The sequence below is a fragment of the Populus alba genome, chromosome 13 (genome assembly GCF_005239225.2).
Source record: "Populus alba chromosome 13, ASM523922v2, whole genome shotgun sequence".
NCBI classification, from domain to species: domain Eukaryota; kingdom Viridiplantae; phylum Streptophyta; class Magnoliopsida; order Malpighiales; family Salicaceae; genus Populus; species Populus alba.
The window spans coordinates 4,971,020-4,996,705 of NC_133296.1; the positions used below are offsets into that span (position 1 = coordinate 4,971,020).

General features: G+C 33.2%; 3 protein-coding genes and 1 pseudogene across 3 annotated transcripts; 2 read left to right on the forward strand and 2 right to left on the reverse strand.

Moving 5' to 3' along the window:
- Positions 1-3,022: 3,022 nt before the first annotated feature.
- On the forward strand, positions 3,023-7,636 carry LOC118036416 (T-complex protein 1 subunit theta). The gene is made up of 13 exons (XM_035042097.2): positions 3,023-3,339; positions 3,747-4,009; positions 4,139-4,285; positions 4,372-4,533; positions 4,698-4,775; positions 4,940-5,073; positions 5,289-5,361; positions 5,495-5,572; positions 5,695-5,817; positions 5,918-6,012; positions 6,202-6,411; positions 7,007-7,064; positions 7,361-7,636. The coding sequence occupies exons 1-13, from the start codon at positions 3,192-3,194 to the stop codon at positions 7,430-7,432; spliced, it is 1,641 nt and encodes a 546-aa protein (XP_034897988.1). The 5' UTR covers positions 3,023-3,191; the 3' UTR covers positions 7,433-7,636.
- A 588-nt stretch (positions 7,637-8,224) lies between these two features.
- Positions 8,225-11,358, forward strand: LOC118036499 (photosynthetic NDH subunit of subcomplex B 2, chloroplastic-like; annotated as a pseudogene).
- Positions 11,359-11,481: 123 nt separating this feature from the next.
- On the reverse strand, positions 11,482-14,894 carry LOC118036415 (protein SINE1). The gene is made up of 3 exons (XM_035042096.2): positions 14,665-14,894; positions 12,785-14,120; positions 11,482-12,124 (listed from the first exon to the last, which is right to left on the reverse strand). Exons 2-3 carry the CDS (start codon positions 14,111-14,113, stop codon positions 11,633-11,635), a joined length of 1,821 nt encoding a protein of 606 aa, XP_034897987.1. The 5' UTR covers positions 14,114-14,120; positions 14,665-14,894; the 3' UTR covers positions 11,482-11,632.
- Positions 14,895-20,204: 5,310 nt separating this feature from the next.
- LOC118036414 (PHD finger protein ING2) lies at positions 20,205-24,880 on the reverse strand. Its single transcript, XM_035042095.2, has 7 exons — positions 24,723-24,880; positions 24,540-24,611; positions 23,748-23,968; positions 21,316-21,379; positions 20,944-21,209; positions 20,769-20,807; positions 20,205-20,420 (listed from the first exon to the last, which is right to left on the reverse strand). Exons 1-7 carry the CDS (start codon positions 24,766-24,768, stop codon positions 20,307-20,309), a joined length of 822 nt encoding a protein of 273 aa, XP_034897986.1. The 5' UTR covers positions 24,769-24,880; the 3' UTR covers positions 20,205-20,306.
- Positions 24,881-25,686: the final 806 nt, after the last annotated feature.

A 25,686-nucleotide genomic window follows, 5' to 3' on the forward strand; every position in this document is an offset into this window, starting at 1 on the left:
ATGATATTTAGTAAATATTGTTATTTAGAAGCGCGACAACTTAAGATATCGCGCTTCTAAAATATGATATTAATTAAAGTTTTAACTTTTTTCTAGATCAACGAACACATGTACCAGATGCCCTCCCTTTAAAAATCAAACGATGCTCTCACAGTCTCCATAAAAAAAATCCACCAAATACTTCATTTTGCCCTTAAAACAACAAAAAAATGTAACCTAAGCTAGCCTCTAAGTATCATTTGACATGTTTTGGGTTCAAAATTGATCCTTCCCTTTGTTTTTGCCACCTCCCCAACCTTTTTTCTAGTCCTAGAAGAAAGGTAAACATATTAAATTGCTATAAATTTGTGTTTGGTTTGGTTTAAATAAATAATTATTTAGGTTGAATTTAGGGTTTATTTAATTAATGTTAAGTTAATTAAGAATATCATCAATTATGGTTGATTTAATATAGTTGAACATGAAAATAAGTTGAATGAATTTTTTCAATTAATTATATGTTGTGTTTAATTATTATTATTAAGTTGTCAAATTATGAATTTTGTGTGTGTTGTTAGAATTGACTAATAATGTAATTAACTGTGTTTAATGATTTCACATAAGAGGACATGAATGTAGTTGAATTATGATGAACTATACGTTTCATTGAATTGTTGATAAGTTGATGAATTTGGTATTTTTTATGAACTGTACTAATTTGCTATACTTTTGGGTTTGATTTAATACATTTGAATATAAAAATATCAATTAGATTTCATATAATGAATTTATGTTTAATTTTTGTTGAATATTTTTAATGTTAAATTTTGGGGATTTGATATGATTTTTGTCAATTAGAGTTAGGGTAATGCAATTTAGTTACAATTACATCCAATTAACAATAATCTAATTTTTTTTTTTTTACTGAATATCTTATAATATATTTATATTATGTCATTATAGTGGCACTATTGTTTATAATGTGAACAATAACATCACATAAAATGATAATAGTAGTTTGTTGTTAAATGGTAAGTTATGCATGTTATATGTAGAAATGAAAGATAATATTTATAATGGGCTTAGTTGGAATTATAATGATATTAATATTAAAATAGCTTGGAAGTGTTAGAGTGATAAACATTAGTGTCATTCTATTTCAATTGTGTGTGATGACAATTTCAAGATAGTTATATGTATGTAAGTAGCCATCTAAAATTTATGTGTTTCCCAACTTCTGTTGGTCTTATAAATTCAGTTAGTAAAAGTAAAAGTTTTAATAAAAATTAATTTTCATCGTTATCATTCTTTGATTAGCTATCATAAATAACGAATTAAATCTAAAAAAACTAAGATTTTTTGGGTGGTAAAACAAAATGTTTTCTAGTTTAATTTTTTATTTATATATAATCTATTTAAATCATGTTAATTAAAAAAAATCCAAGAGATTGTTCTCTTGGCATGGCTTATCGTGAATCATGAATGAAATAGGAGAAAAGGAAAACACTTAAAAAGGCCACTAAAATTGTTTGTGAAAGGAAAAAGAAATAAAAATGTAGTGTTCTTAAATTTCACATACCTTTTAATTAAAAAATAAACAAATATATACATGCATATTTCTATGCTAGTGAAAATATGTAAGTAGGGGAAGTAAGTTTTAAGGACTTTGAACTTTTTTTACGAGAACACTTTATAATCTTTGTTAATCAATAATCTTGATTAAATAATATTTTTATTCAATCTTAAATTAAATACTATCTTAATTAATTAATTTGCATGTTAATTTATAAAGGCTCAACTATACATCAATAAAATATTATAATGATATTGTTATTAGATATAATTAATACTCCCCCATAAAAAATGTTTTAATTAACACACTTAAAGTGTCATGTATAGACTAATGACACGAAATTAAATAGTATCATCATTCCATTCAAATAATTTCAATGCACGAATAATTTTTTTATATGTTAGAGAGAAAATTGCTAGGATGTTTATTTTTTATTCAGTTTGATTTTTATTTAAAAAAATAATCAAATTGAATTTTTTTTAAAAATCCCAAAACCAATTCAAACTGACCAGTTTCGGTTCGATTTTTTGGACAAAAATTGGTTCAAACTGATTTGGCTCAGTTTTTTTTCCAGTTTTTTCTGGTTCAATTCAATTTTTTTGGTTTTAGATTTAAAAAATCAAAACCAAACTGGTCAATTTTTTTAAAACTTTAATCAATTTAATCGGGTTTTTTTACGATTTGGTTTTTTCAATTTTTTATTCCGGTTTTCCAGGTTTAATCGGTTTTTCAGTTTTTTTGCTCACCCCTAAAAACCACAATTCATTAAACCAATCATCTATTTTTGTCATAATTAATAATCTAATGTCAAATTCCTTTCTTAATTAGTTTATTTATCTGAAGATACCATACCTGTGTGGACATATGCTTTTAAAATTGTTCAAGAAATACTTACCATATGATAAATTTTTTTGTTTGATATTTAATAAAATTAATATTTTTGTGTTTGTTATTAATTTCTGAAATATATTAGCAGGGAAACAAGGTTGTTTGGTTCCATTTCTATTCAATAAAATTAATATTTTTTTTTATGTCAGGACAATATGTTATAGTTTTTTTTTAGTTTAACGTGGGTATCCGGACCAGCTTGCGCGCACCTCAACTAATCCCACGGGTCCTGAAGTTAACGACCATGTAAGTCTTCAGTGGCCATCATATGAGCAACCTAGGACTCGAACATGAGACCATAAAGGGAGCAAACCTCTTAGTTACAAGTTCTTATCACTGGCCACCACCTAGATGGTTTGTTATAGTTTTATTTTAAGTTTACTGAATGTTGTGCGTGAAATATCAGTTATTTTTTAAAAAAATTATATAAAAATAATTTTAAAATAATAATTTTAAATTAAAAAATAAACTCTTAAAAAACACTATTTCAACAAATTTAACATATAACGGCACTTTGTCAGCCCTACAAAACTCGAAACGACGGCGTAAAGGCTTTGAGAAACTTTTAAAATCAAGGTTTCTAGGGCGTCTTCTCTGGAACCCTGGCATCCATTTGCACACACAACAGAACACAGTAAAGGACGTAAAACCTTTGTGAAACTCTTTCCAAGCTTCTTTCTCTCTGTTCTAGGTCTAGGGTTTTTAGTTTCTCTGTAAAAGAAAATAAGAGAAAAATCAGAGAGGGAGAGAGATGGGGTTCTCAATGCAACCATATGGAATGCAATCAATGTTAAAAGAAGGACACAGGCATTTATCAGGTCTCGATGAAGCCGTTCTAAAAAACATCGATGCTTGTAAGCAGTTGTCTGCTATCACTCGCACTTCTCTCGGCCCCAACGGTACTTCCCATATATTTCCGGATCCTCTACTTTTCTGGGTTTTTGCTGTGTCTTTAGGGTTTTTGCTTTTTATTGTCTCACATTCCAAGTTCTTGTGCTGTGCCACTACTGGATAAGTAGGGTTTTTGCTACATTTATGTGTTTTGTTTTCGAATTATCAATGAATGACAAGTGAATCTAAAAGCTGTTAAGTGAGAAAGAAACCAATGTTTGCACTTGTAATTTGAAATTGAAGGCAGGAAAGGCTTGGATTTAGGTTCATACATTAGGAATTCAGTTACCAAATCTAAATGATTTTAGTCACATGTATGGGGATCTTCTTTTCTGGATTTTCTCCAATATATTTTTCCTTCCTTACAGGGATTAATTATTTTGAAGCTATTTCTTTGTTTTTTGGCTGTGATCAGGTATGAATAAGATGGTTATTAATCACTTGGACAAACTCTTTGTCACCAATGATGCTGCCACTATTGTAAATGAACTCGAGGTTCAGCATCCAGCTGCCAAGATTTTGGTCTTAGCTGGCAAGGCCCAACAAGAGGAAATTGGGGATGGAGCTAACTTGACCATCTCTTTTGCTGGAGAGATGCTTCAAAATGCGGACGAGCTTATTAGGATGGGCCTGCACCCCAGTGAGATCATCAGCGGTTACAATAAAGCAATCAACAAGGTTTATTTGGTGCTATGATAAATTTGCAAAAATGACTTGTTTTATTATGTTGAAGAGAGCGTAGTATAGTGTGCATGTACCTTCCTCACTTGATATGTTTCTTTTCTCTGTTTTCAAATGCTCTCTTAGGCAATTGAAATCTTAAGCGAACTGGTGGAGCCAGGTTCTGAAAACATGGATGTGAGGAATAAGGAGCAAGTTATTTGTCGGATGAAGGCTGCTGTTGCTAGCAAGCAATTCGGACAAGAAGATATTCTATGTAACCTCATTGCCGATGTAAGTACATTTACTGAAACTCTTTTAATTATCACTTAGCTGTTCTATCAGTTGTTTTATTATGATTCTTTTTTCTTGCATTGTAGGCGTGCATCCAAGTATGTCCCAAGAACCCAGTAAACTTCAATGTGGACAATGTCCGGGTTGCAAAGCTTGTGGGAGGAGGTTTGATCAATTCTTCAATAGTCCGTGGTATGGTTTTGAAAGGTGATACTGTGGGAACCATAAAGAGAGTGGAGAAGGCAAAGGTGAGCATTTATCCGTCTCTTTATGCTTTGGGTCTGTAACATTTAATCCAAAGCTGCTCTGAATTTGTTAATGTTTTCTTTTTTTTTTTTTTAATTTTTTTAAATGAACTTCTGAACCTTGCAATTTAACAATTTCAAATATATTTTTTTCCGTGCACTCATAGGTTGCTGTGTTTGCTGGTGGTGTTGATACCTCTGCAACTGAAACCAAGGGAACTGTCCTAATTCACTCTGCTGAACAGGTATGTCTGGAGGGAATAGCATTTTTTGTTGCTCTCTACATGTCCTTTGCAGTGTTGTGGAATATATCTGCTTTTTTATGAGACTTTATATTTCGTACAAAAAGAGTTAATGAAGTTTGTGGTGGCCTTGGTGTATTAACAACTACCTAATTTTTGCCTTGCAGCTAGAGAATTATGCTAAAACTGAAGAAGCTAAAGTTGAGGAGCTCATTAAGGCAGTGGCAGAAACTGGTGCCAAAGTAATTGTTAGCGGGGCAGCTGTTGGAGAGATGGCATTACATTTCTGTGAACGTTACAAGTACATAAGTTTTCTGCCTTGTGGTTTTGTTTTATTCTTCCTTTGAATATATCCATTTGTATGGGTTGTGGGAGAGTATTTGGACAAATTGAGGTCATGTCATGCTGTACTTGTGTTTGCTTATAGTAACGTTATTAACGGGTTGCTTAAGTAGTTTCTTCTTTGCATCCATAACCTCTGTTGTCAATTCTTATTTCCGACATTCTTGCTTCTAGACTCATGGTTCTGAAGATTAGCTCAAAGTTTGAACTGAGAAGATTTTGCCGCACCACTGGCGCTGTTGCTATCGTACGTTCACTTCTGTTTAATTTTTTTTTTTCCTTGTTAGAGATATTTTGTTTTTCTTGTTAGAAATATTTGTTCATGCTGCTTGAAAGTTCTTTTGGTTGCACTCTGAGATTCTTTTGTGTTCTTGCAACAGCTGAAGCTTAGTCCACCCAACCCAGATGACTTGGGATGTGTAGATTCTATTTCGGTTGAGGAAATTGGTGGTGCTAGGGTATGTTCATAGACACCTTGATCCCATCATTTTGGCTGTAGATTTTCTCCTTTCCTCTGTCTTGCCTCGCTTCCTTTATTTTCTCAAAATGATGTATGCTCTGTATGAATTATATGAAACAGGTCACTATTGTGAGAAATGAAGAAGGTGGCAACTCTGTATGCACTGTGGTGTTACGAGGAAGTACAGATAGCATACTAGATGACCTTGAAAGAGCTGTTGATGATGGAGTCAATACTTACAAGGTTATTGTTGCTAAACATTTACTCCGGTGGAGAATTTGGTTGCAGGAAGTCAATTCTAAACATTTCTTTGCACATCTTTTTATTTTCTCCCTCTTTTCAGGCAATGTGTAGGGACAGTCGAATAGTACCTGGAGGGGCAGCTACCGAGATTGAGTTGGCCAAAAGACTTAGAGAATTCTCATTTAAAGAAACAGGGTAAGCTGTTTATTTCTGTTCATCTCCCTTAGTATTAATTCTTTGGGTTTGTCATTTTTTTATAACTGTGATTGTTTTTTAACTTTGACAAGTTTTGAAGGCATAGAAATACTTTCCATCATTCAGACTTCAGTCACAAGGGCATTACATGAATGATCTGTTGATATGCTACTTCCATTGCTCTTGCAGATTGGATCAGTATGCTATTGCAAAGTTTGCTGAAAGTTTTGAGATGATACCTAAAACACTGGCTGAGAATGCTGGACTAAATGCAATGGAGATCATATCTTCTCTCTATGCTGAACATGCTTCTGGAAATACCAAAGTGGGCATCGACTTGGAGGAAGGTGTTTTCAAGGATGTATCAACCACTAATATCTGGGACCTCTATGTCACAAAGTATGTTTATCACTATCTTGTAGCATCCACACTTCTCTGTGAAATATTGGCATGTCATGCTGTTTCTTCCACTTGTTGCAGTTTAGGGCTTAATGGAACTTTTTCCATGACCTTTTTTATGCTAACTTTCTCTGTGTGTTTATGTATATAATATTGTGCTTTAGTCTGCTGTGATTGTTAGCAATCATTTTCTTATATGCCTTGTTGTTCAATAGAAACTTCGATTTGAAAGGGTTAGTTGTGTAGTTAAACAAGGCAGGCATACATAGAATTTGGGTCTGTGAAACCAAATTTTTTTGCATGTTTCATCTATCAGCAGGGTAGATGAGCCTCTGATCATAAAAAATAAGGATAAAAGAATCTTATTCTGCCATATGATATTGGTCACTAGTTTTTTATTGTACCATTCTCAATCTTAGGGTTTCCTTCCATTTAGGTTCTCTACAAGAATGCATATTTCAAGATTCAGATCAGATATTGTGAATTCGAGTAATTAATTCTTAACTGATATAGATCAGGAACTATCATTTGTCAAGCTAAAATTATGTCTATATAAAATACAAACTCAATCTTTTCCTCCCCCAATTTTGGACAGGTTTTTTGCTCTCAAATATGCTGCAGATGCTGCCTGTACTGTATTGCGTGTGGACCAGGTATTTAATTATTGCATCTGTCACCTTTCCTTGTGATTTGAAATTGATATCTGCTAAACTTTTAGGTTCTTGAGCAGCTTGGTTTGCTTGCACTTTAGATTTTTATAATCCAATCTTTTCAGGGGGGCAGTTTATAAAACTAAAATATTAGGTTATATTCAGCTGATAGTTTTGGTCTATTATTCTTGTATGAGATAACAGTGGAATTGATTTATAGCCATATATATGGAACTGAACACCAATTTGAATTGCGAATTTAGCTTGCTTTGTTTTATTTTTCCCATTCTGCTATTCAGATTATAATGGCAAAACCAGCTGGTGGTCCAAGGAGAGATGCTGCACCCGGAGGAGGGATGGATGAAGATTAGTTTTGCACATGGCAACTTCGCTTTTGTCTTGACTGTATCACTTTAAAACGATTTTGTTTAGAGTCAAAGAAAAGATATGTATATGCCATTTCTAATCCAAGTGATGTGATGGTTGGTTTCAATTAGTTCTGTTGTTTCGATTGAAAAATGTGTTTGGTTTTTTGTGCTATGAGCATCTTTGGCGAATGAATTTGATTTCTTCCAGTGCCCGCATCTGAGTTGTGCAATGTATTGGGGATGTGTTATGAGTTTGTTAAAGGTGTGTTTCTCCTCGGTGAAAACTGGAGCACATCCTTTCTTGTATGCCCTTCTGTTGCCATTAATGACTAGGGTTTTATGTAGGATTCGCGAAGATTATAATGGGGGTGTTTGAGTGATGTGTTTTTGTTTGAAAATATATTAAAATAATATATATTTTTATTTTTAAAAATTAATTTTTACACTAGATATAAAAATATATATAAAATACATTTTATTTTTTAAAAAAACATGATTTGAATTGCGCTTGTAAGCACCCTGTGCTTCAGAGTCAATCTGTAATCTGACTTCCCAATCCAATCGGCAGATTTTATAATCCAAATTCTACCCTCCAAATCCAAATTAGCTTGATGGATGGGAAAGGCTGCTGCTCCTAATGTACTGGGGTTTAACAAAATATCCTCCTTCGTTCGAAGGGCAAAATATTACACGTCTTGTACGTCAGGTAGATAAGGCATCAAATTCTAGGAATCCAACAGTGTTCTCTAACTGTTAGAAATGGCAGCTCTGTGAGGGACACGATACCTAATGCTCATGTCACGTCTTCCAGGCCAAAAGTTTATTGGAAGGATGATGGTTTTCAGGAGGTTCGTTCTTTTTACACTTCTTGGTAATGAAAAGGATTCTAGTCAAGCTGAAGGAGGCGTTGGTTTTGTCATCAGTGATTCCTCTGAAGGCGGTTCCAAAGGGTCACTCGTTTCTTCTTCTGAATGGACTGTAAAGGATGTTGGCTCTGACTCCATTGATGCTATTCAGGTATTTTCTTGGCTACATCATTTTGTTCAGCTTATATCTTAGTTCTTTAAACTAGTTCATGCCTGAAACTGATCGGGTTCTTTTTAGAGGAAAGCTAATTTTAAGGTTTTTTATTTGTTTGATTTTCAGACTTTGCAATAACAAGTTAAGGACAGGGTCAAGTGACAATTTTATCAATTAATATATTATTAATTTTTCATTTTGGAAAGGTAAAAATGGTTGACGAATCAATGCCAAGAACGAGAAAATGCTGTTTTAAAACTATGTAGGGTTGTTCAGTTTAAGACTCGAATTCCCTTCAAATTTTATTTCCTGGCATTTTGTCTTGGAATCATGAGCCTGGATCCATTTATTTTCACAGTAACTGAACTTCTTTTACCATTGATCAAAATCTTCCTTGGTTCAGTGGCAAGAGGAAGAAGGGAGAAGTAGGGTGGGGGTTGTAGAATTAAAGCTGCACCCTGCTTTTCTTTGGGGGGAGGAGGATCAACGCCTGCTCAAGGACTGAAACTCTCATGCTTGTTTTTCCGGCTTGTTGAAGGTTGAATTGAGCTGCAGCAGTGGACCTCTTGACATAACATCTGTAGTCTCACTTTATCCACTGAACATGGCACCAGCAGTGATAGTAAGGAATAATTGTCGAAAGGATGTGACTCTAACTAGGGCTATGCTTCGTCATCTCAAATTCATAAGGCGAGCAATGGCAGGGATCCAAGGACTCGGAAAATGTTCTTACTGAACACGGCCTCCTTTATCTTCACCTTTCGAAGTTTTATCTGCGTCTGAAGTAATGAAAGTAGAGTCTCCGAGAATGTTTGATTTGATTTCGAGCCTGAAGAGAAACCTGGATCATGGAAAGTGCAAGATGAGCCCTTCACAATTTTGAAGAATAGGCTTGGTAGAGTTTATGCTGCTCCACCAGAAGAGAGGTTGAAAGCATTCTACTACACCTCTCCTACAAAATATGAAGCGATCGATCAGGTATGTGCGTGTCATTTCTACTTCCAGCCCAAGATCAAATGGCTCTAGCATATAGTATATGAAATCAATTTCGAGAAAGTTTTTAGCTTGTTACTATGGCTCATCATTTTCAGAATCACCCATTTCCTTAAATGTTTTATAAATGAGAATATGAAAAGAAATTGTCATCTTAGCTCGTAAAATTTCACAAATACAAGTGATATTACAGGAGATTTGTGAATGAAGTTTTTCTTGTTTGAAAACTGTACTTTTTAGGCATCGACTCCAGTACATAGATAGTTTGGTTTTACTTATACAAATACTGGTGAACAGAATATTTCAATTAAACTGCGTGTGCTTGTTGTCTATTTATGTCATAAGATCATCTGCAACTGAGAAATCCAACGAGTCACAAAAATGGTTGGCGGTTCATTTCAGGGAAAAGAGCTTTTCTTCAGGGTGATACAGATCGGTTTCGAAGATAATTACATTGGAAGCCCTGGCTCATTTGCTGAGAAGTATGGTAAGAACTATTTTATCTGCACTGGCCCCGCTGCAATGCTGGTCCCTGTCGTCGTGAAACCTGGTGAAGATTGGAAGGGATATTTTGTAATAAAAGATTTTGATATCAAATTCAAAATCAACAATACATTAGTTTGTTCATTTTTCTTTCCCTTTCCCTTTCTCGTTTTCTTTGGGTAGCTGGTTTAGTTTGTTCTTGTCAAAATCATATTACCAAACACCTGTTGGTACTTCATAATAATTCCAGCCAAACACCTGCCTAGACATTGGACAGGAGACTTAGTGTCCTTAAACCCACGGAAAATTCCCTGAATGGCCAGATGAACTACAACTGTTGGAGCACGAGCACCAATTGCTTTGAGTTTGAGAAATATTTCAGCTGGAATGCACATTGGCGGAGCCTGTGCAGAAAATCGGGTTCAGAAAACAGTCTACTCAGTAAATAAAAATATAACCTGACAGATAAATTTTCAGTGATAAAAGAAATGAACTAAAATCGTTTGTAAAGTATCAGGTTGCAGTGATGCTAAAAGCTGAAAGGAAGAATAGGCTGACATGTTCCCGAAACTGTTTTAAGTTTCTCAATTTCCAACAAAGTTCTCTTAAAGCTGTCTTGTAAAGTTTTCCTGTGAATTCATGAAGTTTTTTTTGTCTGCGTTGATGCAGGTTGAAATGTACGCACTGATGCAAAAGATGTGGTTGAAGTAAGATGCATTGAGTCTCCATGGAGAAATGGAAGCACTTAAGCTCCGAGCTTATTGTCTCAAACTCGAAATCTTCATTGATCCAAATGAGGGGTTGTATTATTTATTAGCCATCTTACAGTAAGCACACCAGAAGCAACCTATGCATATGGATTAGAGGGATAAGACTTCTGCAGAGGCCTATGTTCTTATCAAGTTTCGGCATTGTTCATCCTGGCCTTAGAAAAAGTGGATTTGGTTCTGGCCAACGGCGGGGCAATTTGGGGCTCAGAAGGATTTTTTACTGGCTGGGAGGTGAGAAATCAGAAGAATGATGATAAATGAAAAGACAGTCTACTAGAGTGAGGAAATGGAGGGTGAAGAAAACGATAATTATAAGAATTTAACTGAGCAGATGAGCAGGATTTACACCAGCTCACGACCCGACTTCACAGTCATCAACCGGTTGCTTTTCTCATCGACTCTCGTTTTCAATAATTCAAGCTCAGTAGTTTACCAAATTCTCAGCACCTTGCAATTTGGTTAATTTTGTTTTTGACTATCAATATCTACATCTTCCTAGGAGCTGTAGATATCAGAAATGGTTTTTCGTAACCCATATACATAAATTGTTATCATAAAATTTGAAAAGAAACGAAACACATGCTGCAAACCATTCATGTTTGTGAAGAGAAGGCACAGTTTCTTGCATCACATATCACTTCACTGTCCAGAGGACAATTCTTGTCTCTGCTTCTATAGTTTCTCCCCTTCCTCTTCTGAAAAATAAGCAAACTGATTTTGCAGGTGAAGTTTAAGGAACAATATTCTGTTCTGTAATGAACATGTTTAATGATAAAAAAAAAAAGGTTGCAACAACAGAAATTGTTTCCTAATATTAAGCACATAATCATCCAACTCATAGTTTGAACAATTGACTACCTTACACTACAGAGAAACATAGGATTTTCACAATGACCTAATACAAGGTAATTGGAAGATTTTGATACAAATGTCAGAACTAAGTTGGAACCATATGATGGTCATCATCTTGCAGATAAATGCCCATTAACGAGGCAAAAATTGCTAGCAAAGCAATCCAGAACCCAACAGCTAAAATAGATGAAGTCTTCCTCGCATCTTTTTCAGTGCAAAATTTATTAGAATAAGGTTTATTTCCACGAATCACCTCTGGAGATGCCTGCACATCAGCTTTGACTGGAATGTCATCTGTTGATGCCACTGATTCAGAGGCACCTTGGAACTCCTCAACGCCAGTATACGACTTTCCATTCTCATCGACCTCTAAACCCTCATCATGCTGAAAGCCATTTCGTTTTAATCTCGGAGAGGGGCTGTAATCAAATTTGCTCGGCAATGGACTTTCAAACCTTCCATTTTGTTTCTCTGAGAAGTCTGAATCCAAATCATTAGGATCCTGGAGAGCACGTACGAGCTTCCTGGGAGTTGTGAAGATGCTAACGTTGTCAACATTTATATGAGATCGTGACCGCTAAAACACAAACAAAATGGTGTCAAATGCAATCTATATTAGCAATCAAAATCCAATATCACAAACATCAAGTAAATTTGTAGCGATTGGCAAATGTTGATATATCTCATGCAACTGCAACAAAAAAAGGAGCACAGGCCTACAACCAAATGTAAATAAGTAAATTGATCATGTGTGGAACAAGAATCTCAGCAATAAATCTAGTCTCCCTTGGGCCTGTGATCACTGTATTAATTTAGGCAACTTATTTCAGCTATGACTTAATGTGCGCTTGACAGCAAGGGAGGAAACAGTCATTTTACAACAATGAAACCACTAATTAAAGCTAATTCCAAATGGGAAAAGTGGGATAATCCTTCAAACTGGTTCCCAAGCTGTCTGACCTGTATTTTGAAAACATTGGTGGCAGTTTAAGATCCTTATCAGATATGTTTTAAATGGAAAATCACCACTGTAGCCAGCCTATTTCTGAACCCGGAGGTTAAACTCCGTTGTCACTATTCAATGCCTAAATTTGTGGTTAAGAATAACAAGAAAAATAAACCTCCTAAGCCGCACATTAAGAAAAGGTGTCCAAAATCACCATCAGAGTTCACTGGAGGTCAGTCTTTTTCTAACTAATCGTAGAAGTGACTAATGAAACAAGTACTAGCACAATACCTGAGGGCTGGGAGTGGTGCTTCTCGATAGTTTGTTTCTAGGACTTCTAGGCAAGAACCCTGCAAATTCACCCATGTAACTTCCTCCGTTTTCATACAGCCCAGACTGATCAGAGAATGCATCGTGGACGGGACTTCCCTGAGACAACTCTGAAAATAAACCATCTTTTAGAGATATATCCACCCCTCCATTCTCAAAACTCCAGAGTTTTCGGTTCACACTTCCACGGTCATTCTCATTAGAAGAAACATTAGTTGTTGAAATAGGTGACTCAGTGAAAGATTCATATTCCATAAAGAAATCAAGAGTCTGTGATTCTGGTGATACAGATGCTGGAGATTGATCACCATAGGCACCGGACAAATTTCTCCTCCCTCTGTGGTCTCTCCTGCCAAAGTTTGATCCACTAACTGAACCAGAACTCTTCTCAAATTTTGTCCCTTTCTCTGTAGCTATTTTCTTTGCAGTTTGCAAAGCTTCAAATGCGGCTCCACTCACAAATGCCATCTGATCGGACTGGCACTTATCCATCTCCTCGATTATCAACTCAAGCTCTGAGAATATGCTCCTAGGATCCAGACACTTCATCAAGAAATTGATCATTTGGATAGCTGATAATCGTTTCTGAGAATTACCCTCCAAGACCCCAGCTTTCAAGATACGCAACCCTGATTGTATCAAAAGTCTTACATATGCTTCAACTATCAAAGCATTATGCTTAGCCAAAGCCATCACCAAGGCCATGTGCGAATTAGTTTGCGTGCACTTCTCCTCCAAAGCGACAGCCACATTCTGACAAACCCGATTCACCATCTCATCCGAAGCAAATCGCCAATTATCTGAGTCCACTAGAGCCTTCAGGCAAAGGGCAGCCCCTGAAGTCAGGCATTCTTGAGAACCTAAGAGAGCTTCTGAAAGAGGCTTACAGAGTGAGTGGATTATATGCCTTTTCTTATCCTCTGGTGTCGTCGGTTCAATGCCATACCTTGCAATTGCTGGTACCACCTTGGAGCATGCTTGTTGAAGAGGAAAATACCCTGCACTTGAAGCTAAAGTCTTAATGATAGTAGCCATGATACTATCAATCTGAGGAACAATATTAACTCCATGGACACGAGCAAGAACTTCATAGAGTGAAATTGTGTATTCGCCAGATAAAGACCCAGTTTCTTTGGTTTCAGAAACTTGAGCAAGAAATTGTGGGATTGCCTTGGAATCCAAGCTTTTCACATACGATTTCAGTGCTTTCATTGCTGATTTACGACTATCAGCATCTTTGTCAAGATTTGCCAATTCTTGCCGCAGTATTGGACTGATATTTCTTCCCATTGTATACCTGATACCAAACAATCAATTGGAATCGAGATTATCAAAATATATTCTCTACAACTCAGTTACTATGCTGGAAATGATTTCAGTAGTTACAAGGCCTCTTCTTTACTTCCAATTCTATGCCTAAATGCTTGCATCTTTAAGGGTTCCCCATGAGAGCTGTCAACTTTTAATTATCAGATTCATTATGTACTCACTAACATCCAAACAAAGAAAAAATATAAATCCAAGTCAATTGAAAGTCTCATGTCCTCTCAAGTACTCAAGCAAAGAAAGGTCTGCCCAAGACTGAACAAGTAAATTTCATTCCTTCCCGCACTTTCTCAGAGACCAAACAGGAAAAACCAAGACTTTAGATATAAATGACAAACAGGGAAAAAAAGAGAGAGAGCGAAAAAGGGTTCCCATTTATCTACAAAAAATACCACAAATTTTATACTAAGAAATCCAAAATCTTTCAGAGAGTAGAATTGAAAAGAAGAACTTAAACTAGCAAACGAACATTTTGAAAGCATAAGAGAAAACCCCACAAAGTGCACAAAACTTACCTCTTTAAGCTTTCTGTCTGTGTTTCTTGGTGCTGCTGCTGCTTCTTCTGTATACTGCTCTCCTCACTTACACAAATCAAGAAACAGATTTTTTTAAAGTAAAAAGATGAAATCTTTTGGAAACGAAATGAGAGATTGGTTAATGGTTGTGAGGTTTAGTTGGTGGGTTTCGTTTTTTATAAATATTTTCTAAGCAAATCTAGCTGTCCAATGAGGTTTCCTTCTGTGTTTTTGTCTTCGTTGTGAAAGGAAAGGGGTACGTTAAAATTCAAATCCATCTCTGAAATTCCGCCGCTATCCTTCTTCGAGTGGGCTCCATCCACTTTCGCTTTGTCATCTTGGACCATTTTACACTTTTGGGACTGAAAGTTTTACCGTTTATTAGGAGGGCGTGCGGAGGTTATTTTTTAAATTAATTTAGACGAAAAGCAAATCTCAATGTCAAATATCCTCTAAATATATTTGTTAACGTAAATTTAAAACTTTTTAAAAGTATTTTTTTATTAAAGATATTTTTTAATTTTAATTTTAATATATTAAAATTAATATAAAATACCTAGAAGAGCATAAATTTAATATTTTTTTCAAATAAAAATATTATAAAAAAAATACCAATATCAAATAAACATTAAAAAAATAATCAATAGTAGCAATACAAGAAAAAGTAGGTGGTCCGCTTATATGCTTGTTTGAGAATGTAGTTGTGGTTGTTTTTTTAAAGTGTTTTTTGTACTGAAATATATTAAAATAATATTTTTTATTTTTAAAAAATTATTTTTAAGATTAGCGCATTAAAACGATCCAAAACTTCAAAGAAAATTTTCTTTATTTGAAAATACAGTACAATTACATTTCCAAACACTCTTTAAAGCTAACTAACAAATAGTTTCTTTTTAAAAAATTAAATCAAATAAATGGTATAATTTATAAATTTCTTCTATTTCAGTTGTGTGAACCGTGATTAATAAAATTATATGGTTAACTTGCTAAAATACATTAAAATGATATTTTTTATTTTTTAAAAAAATATTTTTAAAATCAACGCATTAAAACGATCCAAAACTTAAAAGAAAATTTTCTTTATTTGAAAACACGGTACAACGTGTTTTCAAACACTTTTTAAAGCTGGCTAACAAATAGTTTTTTTTAAAAAAAATTAAATCAAATAAATGGTAGAATTTATAAATTTCTTCTATTTTCAGTTGTGTGAATTGTGATTAATAAAATTATATGGTTAACTTGACTGATATGTTAATAATTGTTAAATTTACGTAATATCAAGTTAGGCTTAAATTTGTAACAATTAGATTTTTAAAAAAATAAATAATCAATGTTAGGCTTACCTTATCCATAGCATTTAGTTTCAAGATTTATTATGTTGACAAAATTATAAAGTGAATAAAAAAAAAAAAACAACCATAAACACTCCTTTTTATTGTTTTCTCTATTCATATCTTTTTATTTCATCATGATATTAATTTCTTTTATTTCATTACATATACATAAACCATTTTATGTCGAAGAATTTTTAAAGGAAGTAATTTGTTTCCTTAATTATTTTTATTTAGTTGGCCACGCTACCAAATAAAGCATTAGTTTAGAAAAAAAAATATTCTTTTGTGGGTTTTTATTATTTATATTTATTTTAGGAATTTGTTTTTTCTTATTCTATTTAGGTGCGACTATTATAAATAGAGTATTTTATTTTGTATTTCAAAAGACTATTTGAATATAAAATAGTTAGCAATACAATCTTAAATTAGAGTTTTGTATGGTGATCCTATTTGACATATTTTTGTGTTGTTCATGTTTATTATTTTCTTGTATTGTTCTCGTTGGCGTTAATTGGCATCATAACTAAACGATTCCTAATAATTAGTTATTGTGGTCTATCAAATATCCATGACTGAAAGAGATAATTGTATAATAAAACTCGCTTATGTAAAAGGAGATAAAGAGGTTCTCTATTGGGAAAGAGAAATTTAAAAATCAGTAATAGAAAACATGCGTGGACAAATTATGTAATTAACCTATCAAATGGAGATGATAACATTGTAGAGGCATGCTGAATAATTATCTCGTCAATTGACAAAGATGAAGAAGATGAAACTAGAGGTTGGCGAGGAAAGTGATTACGAATCCATAATCAATTTAAAAACTCGATTTAGAGACGATAGTGGAGAAGGTAGTCTTTTGTTCGAGATAAGTGCCATGAAGATTTTGATAATCCCTTTTATAAATAGATAGATGTGAATTGGTGTTCTCCACCGATTTTGTGATATTCATTTGGATGTTGATTATATTCATAATTATAGCATAAAATGACAATACTAACATTGATGATGTCATAAATAGTATCCTCATTGATAAGATAGAAATTAAGTGAAAAGAGAGCGTGAAAAGTGCTCAACAAAAAAAAAAATATTGATTTAGCCTATATTGATCTTTTGATTATAAGCTTATTATTATGAAAAAAGTGGATTTGTTCAAAGGCTATATAATTACAACATATATTGATAAAACAAATTTGAGATTTGTAAATCATTACTTTAGAAGCTAGTAGAAGAGAAATGATTTGTCAATTGATATTTCTTATGCAAAATTTAAAGTGAAGGGAAGAAAGAAAATAGATTGGATTGTCTTGATTAAACATCCATTAGATTGATGTAAGAATAATTTAAACTCGAGGTCAAGTTCCTTCCAACCCTGAAAAACTGATGCAAGATGATTTTTAAGAGAAGTTATATGTTTCCTTAGTTAGTTTTATTCCTGTTTAGTTTAGAAAAATATTTTTTTTTATGGTGCTTTTATTCTTCCTATTTAATTTAGGAAATTTCCTTTCTTATTTAGTTAGGCTTGGGATAATTATAAATAGAGTTATTTAGTTTGTTTTTTAATAGGCTACTTGAAGATAAATATTTTTAATTATAAATAATTAAAAATATTCAATAATAAAATTTTAAATTAGAATTTTATATAGAGATCCTATTTAGCATGATTATGTTTTGTTTGTTTTTACTATTTTGTTATATTGTTTTTAAAGTGCATCAATTGATATCCATCATTGCTCAAGATTTTTATTCTTTATAAGCTTTATTAATGTATGCTCGTCTCTCTTTCTCCTCCCTCACACTTTACTTTTAATCATATATATTAAACTAAATTTGATATTTTATACATGGGATTGTGTGGCTAGATTTCTATTATGGTTTATTTAAGAGTGTGATAAATATTATTTTTTAAAGTGTTTTTTTACTTGAAAATACATTAAATATAATATAATTTTCTATTTTTTAAAATTTACTTTTAACATAAGCACATCAAAATAATTCAAAAACACATAAAAAATAATAATTTGAAATTAAAAAAATTAAATTGTTTTTAAAAACACAGTTGAACTGCAACGCCAAACTAATCAAACACTAATTGCTCAATCAATCCTAAAAAACTATTTTTTTAAAAATTATTTTTTTAGGTTTTTAAATTATTTTAATATGCTGATGTAAAAAATAAATTTAAAAAAATAAAAAAAATATTATTTTAATATATTTTTAGATGAAAAAACAATTACATAAAAAAACAAGATTTTTTTTTTGTAAAAAAACAAGATCTTTTGTAGAAGTATTTTTGCGTTAACCAAACGCCAATTGTTCAATCCGTCGTAAATAACCATTTAATTTACTTTAATTGATTCCTAGAGATTTGTGAAGTTTGAAGTTCAAGAATTTCAAAACTTTATGTTTTTTATACCAGGTATTAACCATGAAAGATTGAGTGAAATTAATTCTGTTTTTTATAGAAAATGTTCTAACAATTAAAACCATGGATATTTCTTTAGATCAACTACCTTTATAACGATTGTTTTTTTTTTAAATCAACCAATGACTATCAAAATTATGCAGGGTGGTTGGGTATCTATGATTATCCAAAGCATTCGATTGGAAAAAAAAAAAAAAAAACATATCCAATCATCTCAAAGGTTATTGACACGTGTATCTATAAAAAAAATTAAAAAAATACTTAATAATAAAAAGTTATTAAATTATGTGTAATATATATGAAGAGCGTGATAATTGTTATTTTTTAAAATAATATTTTTATTTAAATATATATTAAGATTTTATTTTATTTTTATTTTTATATTAGTATATCAAAATAATTTTAAAAATTTTAAAAAATTAATTTAAAGGTATAAATAAAATTTTTTAAAAATATGATTGAATATGCTAAATAAAATTTATTTAGCATTATAATAGTGGTTGTTTTTAAAATACTTTTAGCTTATAAATACATTAAAATAATATTTTTTTATTTTTTAAATTTATTTTTAATAAAATAATTTAAAACAAAAAAATAATTTTTTACAAAATCACCTCCCATCATATAAACAAACCTCACCGTAGTAACAAAATTACAAAAAGATCATGCTGATTGTGAAATGACAGTCGAGGTTAAAAAACTCATGTTGGATTGCGTGCCCTTAGTAAAAAGATTTGGGAAGTGAGAGTGGGACAACGCACTGCTTGTCTTGACGAGGGTACCTTCGTCATTCAACTCAGAATTCCAATTTTCAAGCTCGCGCTTACTTTTGGGCACCCAAAATCTTAAATGTTTCCCGCTATTTCATTCGTCTCAAATTGAATCTTGCTGTCCAGAAGAGTACAAAAAGGAGAGTCAAACCTAGTGAAATTACCACCATGCCCCTCTCAGTTGGGCCTTCCCTTTAGCCTGGCCGAACCACGCACGTGTCTTGTGTTCTGGCCTTACGTGTTAATAGTTCTTTAAAATGGATCTTGTGTTTTAAAAATATTTTATTGTTTTTTAATATTTTTAAATCGTTTTTAGTATTTATATCCCTAATAAGATTTTTGGTCAGATATCCGTCCATACACAGTGATTAGTTTCCACGACAGATTGTGCCGGAGAAAGTGACCGGTGGTCCAGGTTTCTTCGGATGCTAGAAACAGATAACAGGGAGGTAGCGCAAGAAAACGACGGATACGAAAGAATCCATGCCCCATTACTCGCACTGGTAAAGCTGTAAGCTGTGATGCAAGACAAGAAGAATAAAAGTATAAACTTTATCTTCAATTTTTCATACCTCCATTTGCCTTTCCAAATTCCTCAAAAAAATTCAATTTCCCACCAGAAGATGCCATTGCTCTTGCCTTCTGCTAAAGCACAGGGGATTTCGGGCATTTGTTTATTAATTCCGGTTTTACTGGTTAAACTATTCTTGGATTAGCTGCGACCAGGACCAACTCTACCCCCAATCAAAGGATTTATAGGGTGTTGAAATTGGAGAACCATTAAGGGACTGCTGCTTTGACTTTTCCCTTGTTGAAATAACTTCGGTTTTGGATGCAAGAATTCATAGTAATATATGCATAATGAATTTCACTGCGGTATCGATGGGGATATGTAAACATCTGTTTCCCTTGCTGTTCCTGGAAAGAAAGGAGGGGATGGTGGGAAGCAAGACGGCGAGGGGAGGGGAGAGGGGAGGGGAGGATAACATAAGAACTTCAGAGAATCCAATGTTGGAACAAAACCTGGCTCTATTTGACCACATTGCAGTTGTAATGTTTTGTTGCAAACAAAAATTGATGGTACAATAAAGAAACTGTAATTATGAATACATTCTACCATTGAAATTGAGGTAGATTCCTGCAGGTTGGACAGTACCACTTTCCCTTGAATCTTGTCTCCGGTGTCAACCCAACACATGAATAATGGAACCATTCACCTCCTTGGCACTGTAAACAGACAAACAAGCGGGCGAGTATTTAGAAAAAGTATTCTCACACACATGAAACAGTTATAACCATTAAAATCGTTCTGCTGCAGTAAAAATGATGAAGGATTAAAGATACTATGATTTCTGGATTCTAAATTCTCATTATTTTTGCCATATCAATTTATCATGTGAACTCCATAAATATTGTCTTGAAATCTTATCAAAATGTTCACAAAAACTTCAACTTGTTAGGACTTGAACTCATGTTGAGTGCAAGATATGAAACTCTAGACAAGGAACCATAACAATGAAGTTCAATCAAGAAGCCACGCACCAACATACACAGAGCAAAGGTGAAAGTACTTACATTCTCATTATCACAAGCAATCATATCTCCGAAGGACACCTAAATGACCACAAACATTACAGAAGCTTAGTGATGTACAAGATTTTTTATTGTGTATCTAAAGAAACTGTAAAGCAACTCTGCAGAAGAAAGAGTTGAATTTGAAACTGAAATAGCATTAAACAAAGAGTCAAACCTGATGGCAGACACAGTAGGTAGGTTCATTGGGATCAATGGGTTGCTCAACTTCAACAGGAACAGGGAAATCCTTTCTATGGCTTCCTGGAGGAGGCATGAGCTCAAAATCCCTATCACGCTCTCTGTCCCAATCCCGATCCCTAAAATCAATCCTTTTCGATTGAGATTGAGGTGTTCCGTAAAAATTCCTGCGTTTCTCAATTTTAGGGACTATTATAGGCAGTGGAGGAAGGATTGCTGGTTCATCTGGTGATAGTTTTCCCTCTGAATACATGACAAAAAGGAAAAGAATTAAGCCACTAAATAGATCCTGTGCTAGGTTTAGAGTAGCAAGAGACAACAATAAAGTAGTGACAATCCATTATTGTACCTTGCTTCAAATCTTCTGCAAAGTTGTTCAGATCCTCATCAAGTCGTTTTACATGGCTGTCTATCTGCATACGGATCAAAGTACAAGACATTGAGTGTGCGTTAATTAGAAAGAATCTATCATATCCTCTCCTAACAGAATGACAGGGGGAGAGAGAATGAACCTATCATATGCCTCAAGTAACACTTAGAATGAGAAGGATCATATGTAATTATCCTCACTCAGCCCAAACTTAAAGCTAGATTATTGGGGTCTCACAAGCTAGCTACAATGAGCATCTAGAAAAAACCCGAGTGAGTTCAGCAGGATATTCCATGCCGTGAAAGGCACAACTGCTATATGGCTTTGCTTGCATTGATGAAATCCCTAATAATTGTGGAAATCTCTACTTGCTCAGTAAATGTCCTCAGGTGAAGAGAAACCTCCAATGGTGCAAATGAGCAGTCAAGAAAGAAGAACAATAATGTAAGTAGGAGCAATATTGGCTACTGATTCTAAAGTTCAGTTAAGATGGTTATTAAATCTTGCCATAAAATTATGAACAAATGATTACAGGAAATTGCAATACAAGACAGTCTCATCAAACAGTCTCTCATTCAGCAGTACGCGTCAAGCAAAACTAGAACATTACCTCAAAAAATCAGGGAAGGGCCGAGAGGAAGGAAGTCTAGCATGCCCAAAATACTAAATCCTAACAAAAATTTCAATTATTTCCAATTTTACACTTTCTTCAAGCATTAGTTTTAGTGTGTCAAATCAACCTTCACATAAGATGGATATTTTACTCAACCCCCACCTAAGAAAAAGAGAATACAAAAAAGAAAAAGACAGATAATACCATCACTAGATGGTCGCTTCCATATTTGCTATGCTAGGAAAAATTTACTTAACATAGAGGCCAGCCAGCTGTCTGTTTCCTGGTCAAGCAGTTCACTGGTGTTAAAACAGTTATAAACTTCTTTAGCCTGTAACCAACTGCTCTCTCTCATCAAGCTAAATTACCAAAAAAAACCCTAATTACAAGTTGCTTGACAACTTGGGAAGCTGAGGAACAGAAGCTGTCAGCTCAGATATCCCAATAATAGCGACAATTTAGGATCTGGGAGTCATCCTTGTGCACAATCACCCCTCAACAAATGAAGGAAACAAGAGAAAAGATGAGTGGATATAATTTCACTTGGCCATCTAACTTGAAATTTTGAGTGCATCATAGATCAGTTCTTTAACATGATATATTTTCCATTTAACCTAATAAAAGCAAAGTGGTGCTATTTTTTATCCTTAACACACTAGAAATTCCTGGTTGAATACATGATATGAGAATTGGCCATTAGAAGTGCACCAAACTCTGGTTTCACCGTAAAAAAACACTACAAAAATTCCTTCACCATGATCATATCATCCTGGTGAAGAAATGCCAAAGATGCTAAAATGTAGTTCAATGCTGAGAAAGCTCCAATATTGTCCGTGCTCAGAGCTCAGGTTGGCAGCATTGGAATACCATTTATGTCATGCTGTGCCTATACTCTTTTCTCTATTAATAGAATTTTATGAACTTCTGTATAGTAATTTAGGAAGAGTAACTATATTAGTTACATACAAATTGCATTCCATCTACCAGCACTCAATGCTCCCCGCTTCCTTTTCCAGTTTCAGTTAAGCCAGAGTTAAGATGCTATCTGTGAACAATGTATGACTAACGCAACATTGCTTATTGGCTAACACCTAGCTATCACATAGAACGAATTAAACAGCCCAAAGGAAATAGAAGAGTAAATGAACTTCAGACAGACTTTTTTTTTTAAGCCTTATACGTCTTGGTTGTCCCTATTGGTGAAAACAATCTTATCCTGAATGTGTTGCACTACCTAGTCAAGCATTTGAATCTTGGAAAATAAGATACATACGATGCTTTAGCATAGTAACTTATTCACTAAAGCTTTCCATCATTGGAAAATGAGAAGAGGGCAAGACTGTGTGTTTAGCTAGGGGCTTTACCAAGTACCAAGGACTTGACAATGCTGAAAGCAATAATCACAAAGTAGATATTTACCTCACAATGCCCTGAAAGAAATCTTCTTTGGAGTGGAAGACATTACATACTATTCTCCACAGCCATAATCAGAGAAGACTATGGCAGAATTTCATCATCCAGTCAAAGAACTACTTTATAGGAATTAAAAAAATCTTTCTCCATGTCTTCTGACACAAAACAATTCAAAACAAAATAATCCCTAAGAACTACAACACAACCTTGAATGCGAAAATGCCCCCAATGTTTTACTAAATACAAATCAAATACCCTTTTTCATTGTAGCGACTACATAATACCCCAACAAACTCCTAATAAATCAGCATGCCCCATATAACATCAATTTGAGATGTTGCAAGAAACAATTTATTAGAAAGGCCTTGGAATAAAAGAAACTCACAAGGTCATAAGCTTGCCGTGCCAACAAAACCTTCTCTGTACACAAACTCAATGCACTATCCTGATTTGCCTCGATATCCTTCCTCATTTTCTCAACTGCCTCATCCTCTTCATTGTTATTAGTGTTGTAGCAATTATAAATACTACCACTTCCTTTTCTTAAGCTTTGAGATGCCAATCCCAGACAATAGTTTGTCTGTTGCCTTGTTTGGTTTATCATTGCTTCCACCCATAAAATACCAAAAAATCAAAAAATTAACCATACGCATTCACACACACACACACACATGTTGGCTAAATGAAGGCTGGATCAAAACTTCCTGTCATACAAGAAAATGTAACATACACACATGCACAAGCATGTAAAGCGTGCACATGTTTATATTCATATAACAATTGAAATTCTGTTGTTTCCAAGTAATTAAACCATAAAAACAAATTTTACAGCTTGTTTACACAAATACCTTCCTACATGCATGAAAATGTGCAATAATTAAGCAATAACCCTACAGAAAAAAGATTAAAATTTCACAACTATACCGCATTTTATATTCACCAGAAGCAAACCTAAAAGTAAGAACTTCACAGTTTATATGCATGAATACATGTGAATGTAAAACAATTAAGCAATAAACCTGAAAAAAAAATTCAAAACTTTTACAACCTTCTAGATAGTGACATTTATATACTTGCAGAAAATTTAAAAAATTATACACACACACACACACAAGTGAAATGTATGTGTACAAAAATACATGCATGTATACGTATATGTGGATGGGGGTTTGCTTACATTGGGATCGGTCATCAAGCTCTCTAACAGTATTAAGAAGCCGTTGAAGCTCAGCTGGCAATGTATTTGCATCTGTTGGAATTAAAAAAAAGAAGATACGAAATTTATTAAACATTGACGAGATTGAATTTCAAGAAAAAAATGAAACTTGATGCGAAACCCAGGGACTGCAGAGGAACCTACACTCAAGGTAATCGTCAACGTAGACTCCAGTTCGTGCAATTGCCATTTATTGAGATTAGGGATTTAAGTTTTTAGAAATTCTAGGGTTTTGCAGATTCCTGATTTGTGTTTTTGATTTAAAGAGGGAGGAAACGGTGTCGTGTATGATATATTTATTTTAGTTGGAGGAATTTTGGGTTTTTTTGCAATATTAAAAATCGAGATACGAGTTTTGACCGTTGGGAAGCCAAGTAACAATTATGTTCATTTATATTTATAGTTAAACATATATTTATAATTAAACATATAAAGGATCCTAATTTAATTATAATAGTTAATAAGAAAACCTGTAAATATTTGTTTTTGGAGTTTCTAAATACTCTGAAAAACGCCAAGATTATGGACTGACAGTATTGAATTTTATGCTTAATTAACCTTAAAAATGAAATGTCAAATAAAAACAAATTTAGATTGATTATAAAATATCAGGGTACACATAATAAATAATATAATTTTAAGTGCTCTTTTCATTAATAATATTTAGTAAATATATATAATTAAAAACTACTAAAAAAACTTGATAAATCAATCGAAAGTTCAAAATTTATTTTTACATTTTAGTATTAATTTTTTTAATGATTTGTCCTGCTACTATTGTTATTAGTATCATAATATTTATACATTTTTTTATTTATTTAAATGAGTCTTTTTTCAAATAAACCTATTAATATTCATGTTTTTATTTTATTTTAAACTATTTTATTTAAAGTACAAAGGATTTTTAATATAAGTTTATATATCTTTTTAAAATATTTTTATTATTAGTAGAATTTTCTAGAATAAATAATAATTTCTTTACAAAACTTTTTATTCAAAAAAGTCAAAGCTTATCAAACAATAATAAAAAATTTCTTATAAAAATAACTAAGAGTTTGATTTAATATTTAATTAATTTTATGTGATTATATTATGTTTTTAAGGTTTT

What these genes read in the sequence shown, in the direction of transcription:
- LOC118036416 (XM_035042097.2), top strand. Translation starts at nt 3,192, where the DNA reads ATGGGGTTCTCAATGCAACCATATGGAATGCAATCAATGTTAAAAGAA. An exon ending in ACAATAAAGCAATCAACAAG is followed by an intron (nt 4,010 to 4,138) that starts GTTTATTTGGTG and finishes ATGCTCTCTTAG; the next exon opens with GCAATTGAAATCTTAAGCGA. An exon ending in TTCTCATTTAAAGAAACAGG is followed by an intron (nt 6,013 to 6,201) that starts GTAAGCTGTTTA and finishes TTGCTCTTGCAG; the next exon opens with ATTGGATCAGTATGCTATTG.
- LOC118036415 (XM_035042096.2), bottom strand. Translation starts at nt 14,113, where the DNA reads ATGGGAAGAAATATCAGTCCAATACTGCGGCAAGAATTGGCAAATCTT. An exon ending in GCACCACTCCCAGCCCTCAG is followed by an intron (nt 12,125 to 12,784) that starts GTATTGTGCTAG and finishes TTTGTGTTTTAG; the next exon opens with CGGTCACGATCTCATATAAA.
- LOC118036414 (XM_035042095.2), bottom strand. Translation starts at nt 24,768, where the DNA reads ATGGCAATTGCACGAACTGGAGTCTACGTTGACGATTACCTTGAGT. An exon ending in CACGGCAAGCTTATGACCTT is followed by an intron (nt 21,380 to 23,747) that starts GTGAGTTTCTTT and finishes ATCCGTATGCAG; the next exon opens with ATAGACAGCCATGTAAAACG. An exon ending in TGCAGAAGATTTGAAGCAAG is followed by an intron (nt 21,210 to 21,315) that starts GTACAATAATGG and finishes TCATGTATTCAG; the next exon opens with AGGGAAAACTATCACCAGAT.